The sequence below is a fragment of the Mauremys mutica genome, chromosome 1, assembly GCF_020497125.1.
Source record: "Mauremys mutica isolate MM-2020 ecotype Southern chromosome 1, ASM2049712v1, whole genome shotgun sequence".
In the NCBI taxonomy this organism is placed as follows: domain Eukaryota; kingdom Metazoa; phylum Chordata; order Testudines; family Geoemydidae; genus Mauremys; species Mauremys mutica.
The window spans coordinates 100,866,937-100,880,454 of record NC_059072.1 but is presented as its reverse complement, the minus strand read 5'-3'; the positions used below and the strand labels follow the sequence as shown (position 1 = coordinate 100,880,454).

The following is a 13,518-nucleotide window of genomic DNA, read 5'->3' as shown; positions in this document are numbered from 1 at the left end:
TGATGATTTTCCATGTTTTTCTCAGGGCATAAGATTGTTTTTGCACAAAAAGAGTTCTAATAGTCCTTGACCTTAAGTTCTTGCTTTAGCTGCTAACTTGCAACGCAGGCATTTGTCAAGCATACGTCATTCATACCAGGCCTCAATGACCTATAACATATTACATGGATATATGAATCACAATATGTGTGTGTGTGTACGTACACATACATATACACACACATACTTTTGGGTGCTGACTCTTCAGGACAATGTCTTCATATGAGTTTATACAGCATCTAGCATAATCCAGATCTTGACTTTGAACGCTATCATAATACATACATATGTATATATATACACACACACACAAATAAATAAATAAGCGCAGATGTCCACAGGAGCTGGATTTTGCTTGTCATGGCACATTAGCTAATAGGCATACCCTGATGCACCTTGCAACAGGCCTCCAATCACAGAACCTTAGATCTTATGGTTCAGGAGAGTTCTATGTACTACATTTCTCTACAGAACTCATTAGAATTTATAGCAAGTTGTAATAAACTCCACTGGGGGGGGGGGGGGGGGAGAAGCAGATTATGTTTGCACCTTGCACTACTAACTTCACTGGAGATGAAAAAAGACTCATTTGGACTCTTTGACACAGATCCAGCGTCTTGAAGATGTGCAATCTACAGTAACAATTTTGTCACTGTTTAGGAAGGAACACTTCAGCTTTGCATCTTCATTTTCCAATTGGATGCTAGGGAGAAGAAAAAAAATAAATGGGAATGAATCACTTTCATTCTGAAGATAAATGTTTGTGAAAAGCCAGGATCACCAATAATTTCTACAGCTCCAGTTTTATACAATTAAAGAAAGAAGGAATCAGCAAACAACCTATTTTTTGCTGTTGCAGAAGTTAAATATCTTAGTGAATTAAAAATAATCACATACAATTTCTCTCAACTCTGCTTTGACAGCAACTCATTTTCTTTCTGATTTCAGACATATGCCAATACCCCACACCAAGTTTCTAGTTACAGCTGAAAAACATACACATCATTAGTAAATGGAGATCCATCGTCCCACTGCCATCCTGCTGCTTCCTTTCTTAGCCCAATCCAGTAGTAATGGTTCTGTCTCAAGCGTTTGATGTTCTCCTGTAATTGAGAACAGCAGAAAATATTTTTCTTCATGGCCCATCCTAAACTGAACCTTCCCTCTTATGCAATTTGCTCTGCACAGGACAGGAATAGAAGCCGTCACTGTTGATTTGAATTTAAAAATAAATAATAATAATAACAACCCATTACCATCAAAACAATTATTCCTTGGGGAAAAAGGGACCCCAGGCCTCAATACATGAATATACTTAAGAAAACTAGATTCCAGGCAGTTGACAAAAAGACATGCATGAACATTTACAAAGCAGGAGACAACCAATACCAACCTAAATCTCTGCATTTCCCTGTGCAAGCTGCTAATAAATTTACTACTTTTACTAGGTATCAGGGGGGTGGGGGGAAAGAGTGTCAACTAAGGCAGCAAAAAACCTCACTGGATGCTATTCCATCATTCAAGAAGCTACTGTCAACATGGGTATTTTTTGTAAAAGCCATGGACAGGTCACGGGCAATAAACAAAAATTCACGGCCTGTGACCTGTCCATGACTTTTACTGTAAATACCCATGACTAAACCATAGCTGCTCTGGGGGTCCTGGGGGCCAATGGCTGGCCCCTGCTCTGGCAGCAGGGGCTGACTGCCACCAGCCACCCACTACTCCGAGGCTTCTAGGGCCGCTGCTCAGGCAGTCCCTGAGGCCAGCAGCTCTGGGATTAGCCACACCGGCCACTGCGGAAGTCATAGAGGTCCCGGAAATTCATGGAATCCGTGACCTCCATGAAAGACTCGCAGCCTTATTCATTATGTATTGATTATTGGCATTATGACTTGAAGAAGTGGTATTTCAAATGAAGTAGTCTACTTATTAAAAAAGACAGGGGATTAACTTCTTTCTGTTCCTAATCTTATGTCTAAAGAGATTTCTATTGAAATCCATTTGCTTCCTCCTTACTCTTTTCAGTATTTTTATAGGGCTTGTAGATAAAAACGTGTCAGTTCAACTAGGGATAAATGCAGTCTCTGAAGGCCACCATTGTCTCTACTGATGGAATTAAAAAGATCTATTTTGAAGCAGAAGACTTGCACAATATGGAACTAACTTCCACCCTAATTCACAAAAAGTCATGTCATTTCCATCAACAGCAGAGGCTAATGAGATTGTTTCCACATAGTCACCAGTTTATTCTAAAAGTCTTCAGAAAGCCCAGCTCCAGGTCTCTCACTACCATTCTTTCCTGCACATCAAATTCCTCTTACCCTATTCAACTGCCATTATTCCTAAATTTGCATCCCCTTGCCCATACTTATCTCGTCTGCACAATAAACTGATTGTCATTTTAACACCCATGCATGGGAAGGAGATAAATAAATGGAAAAGCCCAGTGGCTAAGAACAGTTTTTCAGCAGGCACTCGCCCTTTAAATAACAGTTTCTTGGTTGACTGATCCCGTAAAAACTATTAGGTCATTTACTGCATCTCCAAAGGGCCAGCGAAGGACTATTCCCTATAGTTCATTTTCTAGTGTTTTGTCAACTTTAGTTTTGAGGTTTCCAAGCAATGGGGTTGCCATCATTTCCCTTGGGGAAAACTACTTCCTATCCTATTATACCCCATACCCTCATATTCAGTCTCCACTTTCTTTTTTATGTTCATTCCATTATTATTGGCTCCACTCTGAGCCCCAATTGTCCCATAAGTCATTAATTCCAGTTGAAATCATTCATATCCTGCAGTGGAAGAATAGGGCCCCAGCTTAGCATATTTTCTCCTTTGAATATTTGTTCCATTATTTTATAAATGGACTGAAGATAAATGGTCCATCCCAATTACCTATTAATCCTCTCTCTGACCTGCCACTACACTGACTTTCTGAAAAACTTTCTCCACCCGCTCTGTCTCTAGAGGATGATAATGTAATATTTTACTATTAGACTGTGGGTGCAGTATTGTCTTGGCTCTAATTCTCCCACAGACATTTATATTGCTGTATAAATAATCAATATAGGAAACCTCCAGAACAGATTACATAAGATAAGTCAGTAATGGGATGTTTGTTAAAACAGGTAAAATAGTTTCACATTCTCACCAGTTGCAGTTTCTCTTTTATCACAGGAAGTGTTGCGCCATGTGAGATGCAGTACTTCTTACTGTCATCCCAGCTCTTTGTATCAGTGGAAAAATAATAACAGTTCCCTCTAAAACATATCCATTCTTCTGGACACTGCCTGACCTTTGGAGAGAAAGTTCCTGGGAGACAAAAGTCAAACAGCAAAGTCACATTCTAAGACATGTTATATTCTCCTTAGCCATCAGATTACAGGCTGCTGAGATAGAGCAAAACAGCTGAATATCACTAAACCTCAGTCTGAGTATCACTGAAATTCCAGCTGAAGTTTTAGAGTGTCAGTTTTCCTGGACAAACTAAACTGGAATAAGTACCTGGTGCAACCAATCTATCTTTGTCTTATAATTTCAAAAGGACACAAGGATCTTCACTAGGGGCTCTGCTACCTCAATGATAAGTTGTGGTATGAAAACCATAAAAAGATAGACCCATTTTCTGTCCCAAATTTTCTGCAATGTTGTGTTTTGTTAAACAGCTGCCACATACTACTTACAGTGATAGCTGCATTTCACTGGTGGGAGAAGTGATTCCTCTCTCTATAGGGTATAAAGCACTAGTGTGTGATAGCTTCAAAAATCCAAGTAAGAGCTTGTCTTCACAGGGAGTTATTCCAAAATAGCTATTCCTGATTAACTCCATGTGTGGATGTTCTTATTCCAGAATAAGAGTGCCTGATTTTTCAGAATACTTATAAAGCACTATTTATAAAAAATGCTATGTTCAAAGCACTGTACAGATATTAAATTAATCCTCACAACCCTCAGAAGGTGGGCGAATATTATCTCCATTTTGTAGATGGGGAAATTGAGACAGAAGGGCAAGTCATTTTCCCTAAGGCCGGAAGACAGCAAGTCAATGGCATAGTGCTCCCTCTTCTTCTGAAGCTAGTAGCAGTGCTGCTCTCTGCAGGCAGTTGAAGTGACAGTCATTCCCTCTGCGCTGCACACAGGATGCAGAAAGAACAAAATGCTGCATATGGCAACCTGGAGCTGCAGTTAAGTCTTGACTTGTCTCCTCACAGACTAAAGGAGAAGGAAAGCAGTTTTTGGTTTTCTTCTGAACACAACATTTGCAGTAGAGGAGGAGGAGGAAGCATGGAGTGAGGAAGAAGGGACAGGAATGGAGGAAAAAAGGACAGGAAAAACTGGTTAAAGGTGACATGCAAAGAAAAGGTTGGGGAAGTTGTCTTTAGTTTCTTATGACATATAAAAACCCAGAAAAAAAACCAACATTTTTTTAAAGTTATTCCCCTGGCAACATATCTTATACATAGAGTTCACAGTGTTTTACCAAGAAGGCAAGATCTGAAGTTTTAATTTAAAAAAAACCAAACAGAACAAACCCATTTAAAAATAATCTTAGTCATTCTCTATAAATCATAATGCAGCAGGGAATAAAGTGCCCATGCCCCTTATTTTCCTTTTGCAGTTTACTTCTAAAGCTAGAAGTAAAAAAATGAAGCAGAGTGGAGAGTAAAGAATAACATGAGAAAGAAAGAAAGTAGCTAATGAAAGGGAAAGAAAAGAAACAAAGTGATACAAAAGAAAGCATCAGATGGGACAGAAAAGTGAATACACTGAAGAAAATGAAGCAAGAGACAGGGACCAAATTCCGATCTCAGTCATACCCAAGTACCCCCAGTGCAATTCCGAGTTGCTTTCATGTAGCATAAAGCTTTGGTTACCAGCTCCAATAATTTGACATAGCAGCTACCAATATCAGTTCGGAATTGAGAACTAGAAAGAAAAAGGATGATATTAATGAATTGTGTGATTTAAAGGCTTGTAACTACAGTGATGACACACAATATTTGTTTCCGGCTTTGCATTGGCATATGCTGTTTATATAGTAAAGTGATGTAGCTTTCTGCTACTCAGTTGGAGAAGGTTAAGCTCCCTCTGCACAACACTAGTTGATGTGCAATTGAATCAGACAATGAGAACGAAAAAGGGCTATGGGCTGGTCTACATTGGGGGGAGGGGGTCGATGTAAGATACGCAACTTCAGCTACAAGAATAGCGTAGCTGAAGTTGATGTATCTTCTTTCGACTTACCTCCTGTCCTCACGGACACAAGATCAACGGTCACGGCTCCCCTGTTGACTCCGCTTCTGCCTCTCGCCCTGGTGGAGTTCTGGAGTCAACGAGGAGCGCAGCGGGGATTGATTCATCGTGTCTAGACAAGACGCAATAAATCGATCCCCAATAGATCAATCGCTATCCACCGATCCGGCGGGTAGTGTGGACATACCCTATGAGACCAACCAGTACAGAGAGGCTGCCAGTCCTTTCAAATATCCCATCACCTAATTCAGGCATTATATTGTAGCAAAAAACCTCTTTGACACCACAACTGCCACTTTTCAAAGATATATGGGAGGCACCTCACCACAACTCATCAGCAGAACACTAATCTGTACTACATCATCAACCATCTCCACAGCAGATGCTATCACACTGTGATGAGCAGAATGGGAACAATTTACTCCCTTTGTAAGAAACTCCTTCCACATCACACATCCAGATCAGAGACTGCCTGGCTTTGAGCTGCCATGCTATCTCTAGGGCAGGGGTCGGCAACCTTTCAGAAGTGGTGTGCCGAGTCTTCATTTATTCACTCTAATTTAAGGTTTCGCATGCCAGTAATACATTTTAACGGTTTTAGAAGGTCTCTTTCTGTAAGTCTATAATATATACAACAATAGTTTAGTTATATAAAGTAAATAAGGTTTTAAAATGTTTAAGAAGTTTCATTTAAAATTAAATTAAAATGCAGAGCCCCCCTGACTGGTGTTCAGGACCCATGCAGCGTGCCACTGAAAATCAGCTCGCGTGCTGCCTTTGGCACACCTGCCATAGGTTGCCTACCCCTGCTCTAGGGCAAGCTCAATCAGTTCAGATGCTGGGTGAAGTGCAGGAAATGACCAGTTCTGGGGACTCAGGAACAGCCGTCTGTGTAGATGAGGTGCACCTGGAGATGCCATACATCTACTGAATGGCTGCTCATCTGCTGATTTATCAGGAGGACTTTTCAAACTCCATACTGATGACCCTGAAGCTATTGAATGGCTAAAATATGTGTCATGTCTACCTAGTCCTTGACATTTTTTTTTTATTAATACATTTCTGTTTTATCTCTCTCCTTTATATTTTGAACCTTTTCCCATCTTTATTGTACCACTTATGCATTTGCTAATAATGGGCACTACCCTAAAATACATGGCAGAACTCTCTAGCCCTGCTGGTTTTCTAAGGTATCAGACCTCAGAACTGTGACTTGATTGGTTTCTTAGACTATCACTGCTTTCTAGACATTGATTCAGGATTTTATATCAGTTACCAGACCTTGTAACTTTGTAGTTTTCAATCCTTTCTGGTTAGCTGCACACAGAACACTATAAAACAGTTTGAGGGGACAAAACGACTACTGAATCCAATTAAACTCATGAGGGGGATTTCAGAGAAAGAAAATATAGTAATTCAAGTTGGATCTAGAATACTTTAAATATTTTGGATCATGAACTGATAAACCAAATTTGAATTCTGCTGATGTTTAGAAAGGAGTATGCAAAAGAAAGGGCCAAATTTGAACTCTCCTACGAGTGAGCATGCATTACAAATTAACAGGGAGCTGCTACAGTAAGAATTTAGTGGTCTCAAAAATCAACATATTTTAGTCAATTGAGTATGGGGTGAAACAAACAAAAGGCTGGGAAGCTTGAATAAAATGGAAATACCAATACTTAACATGAGATAGGTGTTTAGATTTTAAATGTGTACCCGATAACCATGAAATATCATGCAAGTGCTATATATTACTTAATGTACCATGAGGAGTTTTGGCCAGGGATGCAAGGAAGAATCTAAGTCTTCTGCATATTGTGAGCATTTGCATTAGTTTCACTCAGTTCTAGAAACAAGCCAGAAGATGAAAATGTCCAAGGAGATGTTTTCCCCTTGTTCTAAGCCCTTACCTGTCAAAATAACCACAGCTTCAACCACAGCCACAGCCACAGTGACACCAGCTATTACTTTCCAGACGCTGTTGGAGCACTGACCTGAAATCAGAAGAGTCAGCACCCAGTCTTATTATACTGAATATAATGCTTATGAATGCCTTGCCTTTCTACATTACTTTCCATTGGAGGTTCTCAAAGCACTTAAGGAATTAAAATGACTACATCTACTTTAAAACAATGACATTATTGTCTGAACACTGTAACAAGTAATCCCAATGATAAGTGAAAAATTAAAGAAAAATTTAGTTACTTCTATTTTTCAATGTATTTTATTCATGTGATAGCACTCTTCATTGTCAGTCAGTCTCTGTGTTACTTTCAGACAGCAAGAGAAAAGAAAACGTTTTAAAAACAGAAAACTATAACTGTAAAGTTAGATACATTATCATGGGGACTCAAGATTAAATGTGGGACCAGAAACTACTTTTAAAGTAATTTTTTTTTTAAACCAACTAAGTTTCAGGTTGACAGTACACCTCTACCCCGCTATAATGGTGTCCTTGGGAGCCCCAAAAAAAAAATCTTACCACGTTATATCGAACTTGCTTTGATCTGCCTGAGTGCGCAGCCCCTCCCCCCCCCCCCCCCCAGGAGCACTACTTTACCATGTTATATCCGAATTCATGTTATATCAGGTCGTCTTATATCGGGGTAGAGGTGTCTCTCTTTAAGGCCTACAACATCCATGTGAAGCAAATATAGGTAAACTGAGAGATATAGAGATTTAAATATATGGGAGGTGTCTCGCCATAACACATCAGCAGAAGACCAATCTGCACTATGTTATCAACCATCTGCATAGCAGTTGATATCACACTGCAATGTGCAGAATGGGAACAAGCTCTATGAGAAACTTCTTCCATATCACTCCTCCAGATCAGAGAGTACTTGGCTTTGAGCTGCCATGCTATATCATTGTAGCTAGATCAAAGCTAGCTTGAGTAAGAAGTGCTGCAATCACATCTCCTGATTGCAGTGTAGACATACCCGTAGTCACTTTCCTAAGATCACTACTGTGAGGCCAGCCCTACACTACAAGGTTTTGTCAGCCTAGCTATGAGGTCAGGGATGTGACTCCTCCTCCCCAGCAGACACAACTATGCCAGCAAAAACCCCATTATAGACCCAGCTGTGCTGACAGGAGAGAGCTAACATCATGCAAGGAGGTGCCACAAGTAGGGGCAAAATATCTTCTGTTGGCATATCCTGCATCTACGCTAGCAGGCTCTGCCAGTCTATATGAGAACAGTTATATTGGCAAAGCATTTGCAGTATAGACAAGGCCTCAGTCAGCGGCAGAGCCAGGAACAGAACATGGGCCTTGTAAGGAGGATAAATTCCCAGATTGAAGCACTAAGCCAGTCTTTTTTGTTGTTTAAAAAGGGACACCATTAGTTGAAATCTAGTCATGTTAAGAAGTTAAAAAGTAGATTAAGCTATTTGTTACTAGTTGGCCAAGTTCCATGCGTGCATGGAACAATTTACAGGACTGGAGTTTCATAAAATAATTCAGAGATGTGTCTACTATTAGTACTAGAATCGAGAGATTAGAAGAAAAACCCCTATTTTTTCAGGTTTTTTTGTGCATTTGCCATAACTTTGTACATATCTTCTTTGACAGTCTGTTTCTCCCTTGCTGATGAGACCTTATATAATATACACACACTCCACTGTAAACCAAGGTGCAAACTCAGGTTTGAACCCAAACCTCCCTACCATCTATACACACACACCTGTCTGACTCACTTCAGCAAGCACTCAGGACCTGAGTCCTAGGACTCATCCAGGGGGTGAATCTTAGCCCAAGTCCCACTATGACTTGGGTTCAGGCCCTGTCATTTTGCAGTGTGGATACAGGTCAGGCCATGGACCTGAGTCAGAAGGTCTGCATGTGTACATCTACACAGAAAAAAAAAAAAAAAGGCCCATGGCCGCAAATCTAAGAGCCTGGGGCTAAAAATATTAGTGTAGACGTTTGGGCTCAGGCTGAAACCGATATTCAGCCTTATAGGTTTCTGTGTTGCACATGACTCATTGGGGCCCCACTTGGTGCCACTGTAACTTAAAAACATTTCCACTTGATGCAACTCAAGTTGCCCAGTTCCATATTTATTTGACACAGGAAAGATGCTTTCCTCTCTGCAGGGATTGGGCAAAAGGGGTGGGGTGGGGGGCAAGAGGGCACCTGCCACTTCAAAGGGGGAAATTCATAATGCCCAACGACTTGCAAACCGAGCAAAACATTGCAGGAAGAGGGTTTGCTTGAGTTAATGGCCTCTAGTATGCGTTTCCCCCCGCCCAGGGGAGGGGGATGTGTAAGGGGACTTGTAGTTGGGCAGAAACTCAAAGGCAGGAAGATCTTGTGCAGTGTGATTGTCATCATGAACATCAACAAATGTATTAGTGCCACTGGAATAATAAATTTGATAGGGTGATGAGTATTCAGCTGGAAAAAAAAAGTGGGGAGGGTCTGGGAGCCAGGAATCTAGTCCAATAGCTATACTGCTATTTTTGGCCCCAGAGTGTGAGCTGAGCAAGCCTGAGTCAGTTGACTGGAGCTCTAAGAGGAGATGCTGGAGGGTGAGAGGTGTTGCTGGGTAGCTGTATCCATCGTGCAGTAGGCTCCAAGCCAGGAGCAGAGAATCCCCTTGCTTGAAGTAGAATAGATTTAAAGGCATTTCAAGGGGCAGCGCCTCCTAGAACTAGGTTTTTTAAAGCTATTGATCTCCCAGCCATTTAACCTGGGACGATCCTCGAGGGGGACCCTGTACGAATCCCCGTGCCCTCCCCACGCGGGACACCCACCCACAGGCGGCCGGAAAGTCACCCCCACGGAGCTGCTGCTGCCTTCCCCCTCCTCTCACCGCAAGGGCGCTTCACCGGCGCTGGGAGCTCCGAGTCTGTCGCTGCGCCTCGCTGTTCCGGGGAAGCCGCCCGTGCCCGTCCCCGTCCCCATCGCACCGGCTCCTCATCCGCCTGCAGGAGGCTGCGGTCGGACTCGTCTGCGAGCGCGGCCGCTGCGGGGCTATTGGGGCCCGACTCGCCCCCGGCTCCGGAGAGCGAGAACTTTCCCACCCCAGCCTCGGGCGAGTCCGACAGACGCTGCGGACGCCGGTGGGTGCTGGAGCCATAACCCGAGTCCGGGCCCGGCCTTTCCCGCTGCTTCGGCCCTTGCACGGGCGTCCGCGGTTCCGGTTCCAGAGCCGCCTCCATCAGGAATAGCGGGGGAGGAGGAGATTCAAATTTCTCGCGCGCCGCGCCGCGGCCTATAGCAGTGTGGTGTAGGCGCATGCTCAGTAGCAGCGGCTGAAGCCGCTGCCCTTCACTCTGCCCGTATTAGCTGTAAGATTCTGCTGGCTGCTTTTTACAGTGGTTAATAGGGGGCAAAGGGGACAAATCGGAGCAGGGGGGGGGTGGCCAGGGTCTGAGCAGGGGGCAGAAATTGACTGGTCGGGGGCCCAAGCAGCTGGAAGCAGGGTTAAGATAGGGGCTGAAGGCAAAATCAGGGATGAGGGGGAGAGGGACGAAGGGAGACAGTTAAGCCCAGGGATGAGGCGTTGTCAGAGGGTAAAACCCTGGCACAAGGAGCGGCAGAGGGGGTAGCAGTTACCCTGGCGAATGAGACAACAGTATTTGCAAAAAAAAATAGGGCGTGGGCAGTGGTGAGCTGGAGCTGGTTCGCACCGGTTCACAAGAACCGATTGTTACATTTAGAAGCTGGTGTAGAACCGGTTATTAAATGGGCCTGTGGATGGGCAAACTGCGGTCCATGGGCCGCATCCAGCCCCGCGGGACCATCCTGTCCCAGGCCCTTTAAATTGCAACCAGAGCCCCACTGCTGGAGCCCTGGGGCTATTTAAAAAGTCCAGGGCTCTGGCTGCTTCTACCGCCCTGGCCCTTTAAAGAGCCACCAGAGTCCCACCGCCACTAGTCCAGGGCTCTGGTGGCTATTTAAAGGGCTGGGGCGGTAGAAGCAGGCCCGCCACTTCCGGGGGCCAGAGCTGGCCCCAGCATACAGGTAAGTCACTGGACTTACTTTCACCCCTGGTCTCAGGCGGGGGTGGTCAGGGGACAAGGAGCGGGGGTGGGGGGTTTGATGGATTGTAGGTTCTGAGGGGGGCAGTCAGGGGCAGGACGTGGGTTGGGTTGGGGTTGGATGGGGGGAGGGGAGACAGGCACGTGGGGCTTGTACTTACCGCATGGTTCCCTACTGGGTCTTCGGCGGCACTTCAGCGGCGAGGGGGGGGTTGTCTTCACTTGCTCCAGGTGAAGGACCCGCTGCCAAAATGCCACCTGAAGCGAGTGAAGACACGCACACACACCCAGGGCCGGCTTTAGGAAGTGCGGGGCCCAATTTGAACATTTTCGGCGGGGCCCCGGCAGGGATGATGACTAAAAAAAAAACCATGTAAAAAAAAGCCTTTCATTTCTTAGCAACCGGTTCCCTGTAAAAAGTTCTGATTTAAGGGATGTGCCACAGTATGTATTTTTTGTACCAATAGGGTTACCATATGTCCGTATTTTTAAAAATTCCTCCCGGATGGCGATTTAAGAACCAAAAAGCTGGACATGTCTGGGAAAATACGGATGTACGTTAACCCTACCTAAAGTTCTTTTTTAAAAAGATGGGCCTGAACTAGAACTGAGCTCTGTTTCACATGTGTGGGTCCCTGCCACTCCCTGGGGGTGTGCTAGGGTGACCAGATGTCCCGATTTTATAGGGACAGTCCCGATTTGGGGGTCTTTTTCTTATATAGGATCCTACTACCCCCCATCCCATTCCAATTTTTCACACTTGCTGTCTGGTCACCCTAGGGTGTGCACATGTGTGGGTCCCAGCTGTTCCCTGACCCTCTCATTGAAGCAGGTGTGCAGGGTTACTGCCCTGGGAACTGCAGGGCACCAGTGGACATGGGGCTGACTGGAGGCAGGGTCTGGCTGCAGGCAGGGCAAGAGGTGTGGGGCTGGCTGGAGACGGGGATGTGGGGTGGGCTGGCTGGCTTCAGGCAGGGCCGCAGGGGGGTGCGGCAAGGGTTGGCAGGCCTGGAGACAGAGGAGTGCGGGACTGGCTGGCTTCAGGCAGGGGTGTGCGGCAGGAGTTGTCTGGAGACAGGGCAGGGGCTGGCTGCAGGCAGGGCAGGGAGTGCGGGGCTGGCTGCAGGCAGGGGGTGTGGGTACAGGGGGTACAGCCCACCCTGTACGGTAAGTGCCTCCTTCTCCTCCCTCCCCCACCGGGGTAGCAGCAGCAGCCCGGGGCTCGGGGGCTATTTAAAGGGCCCGGGGCTCCCCTGCTTCCACCACCCCAGCCCTTTAAATAGCCATGGGAGCCCTGGGGAAGCGGCAGGGCTCTGGGGGCTATTTAAAGGACTGGGGCAGCAGAGGCAGCTGGAGCCCCCCGCTACCCCAGGACTCTGGGGGTTATTTAAAGGGCCTGGGGCTCCCCTGCTTCTACCACCCCAGTCCTTTAAATAGCCGCGGGAGTCCTGGGGAAGCGGCGGGGTTCTGGGGGCTATTTAAAGGGCTGGGGCTGTAGAAGCAAGGGGAGCCCCAGACTTTTTAAATAGCCCCCAGGGCACCAGCAGTGGGGCTCTGGTGGCAATTTAAAGGGCCTGAGGCTCCAGTCCCTGCTGGGAGCCCCAGGCCCTTTAAATTGCCCCTGGGGAAGCTGGGCCACCCCGGTACAGTGCACTGGCAGGGCTTGGGTGCGGGGCCCTCTTAGGCACGGGGCCCGATTCGGGGGAATTGGTTGAATTGGCCTAAAGCCGGCCCTGCACACACCGGCCGCTGCCGAAGTGCTGCCAAGGACTGAGTAGGGAACCGGTTATTAGGATTTTGGGAGCTCATCACTGGGTGTGGGGATCAGAGGGGCTTTTTTGCATGGTCAAACTGAGCATGCTCAGAAACATCTGCTGAAACTGCTACTCTTCACCCTGTCCTTATTAGCCATAAGATTCTGCTGACTGCTTTTTGCAGGGGTTAAAAAGGAGCAAATCAGAGGAGCAGGGTGGCCAGGGTCTGAGCAGGGGGCAAAAACTGACTAGTCGGGGGGTCAAGCAGCTGGAAGCAGGGTTAGGATAGGAACTGAAGGCAAAATAAGAGATATGGGGGGGGAAAAGGAGCTGGAGTCTTTTACACCCCAGTAACTGCTACAGGGGAGCAGTTTCCCGCCCCACACGCTACGCTGGCGTGTGTCTGACGCAACCAAAGGGACGTTCCCTTGGGGCTGCTGCTGCTGCGCGCGCAGTCCAAACGCCTCCTTTTCTCGCCA

At 45.8% G+C, this 13,518-nt stretch overlaps 1 protein-coding gene across 1 annotated transcript; it reads right to left on the bottom strand.

Moving 5' to 3' along the window:
• Positions 1-65: 65 nt before the first annotated feature.
• On the bottom strand, positions 66-10,541 carry LOC123344102 (C-type lectin domain family 2 member L-like). Its single transcript, XM_044979933.1, has 6 exons — positions 10,115-10,541; positions 7,206-7,289; positions 3,194-3,354; positions 1,039-1,142; positions 589-742; positions 66-150 (listed from the first exon to the last, which is right to left on the bottom strand). Exons 1-5 carry the CDS (start codon positions 10,539-10,541, stop codon positions 625-627), a joined length of 894 nt encoding a protein of 297 aa, XP_044835868.1. The 3' UTR covers positions 66-150; positions 589-624.
• Positions 10,542-13,518: the final 2,977 nt, after the last annotated feature.

What these genes read in the sequence shown, in the direction of transcription:
- LOC123344102 (XM_044979933.1), bottom strand. Translation starts at nt 10,541, where the DNA reads ATGCGCCTACACCACACTGCTATAGGCCGCGGCGCGGCGCGCGAGAAA. An exon ending in GCCGGTGAAGCGCCCTTGCG is followed by an intron (nt 7,290 to 10,114) that starts GTGAGAGGAGGG and finishes TTCTGATTTCAG; the next exon opens with GTCAGTGCTCCAACAGCGTC. An exon ending in TCTCCATTTACTAATGATGT is followed by an intron (nt 743 to 1,038) that starts GTATGTTTTTCA and finishes TCTTCTCCCTAG; the next exon opens with CATCCAATTGGAAAATGAAG.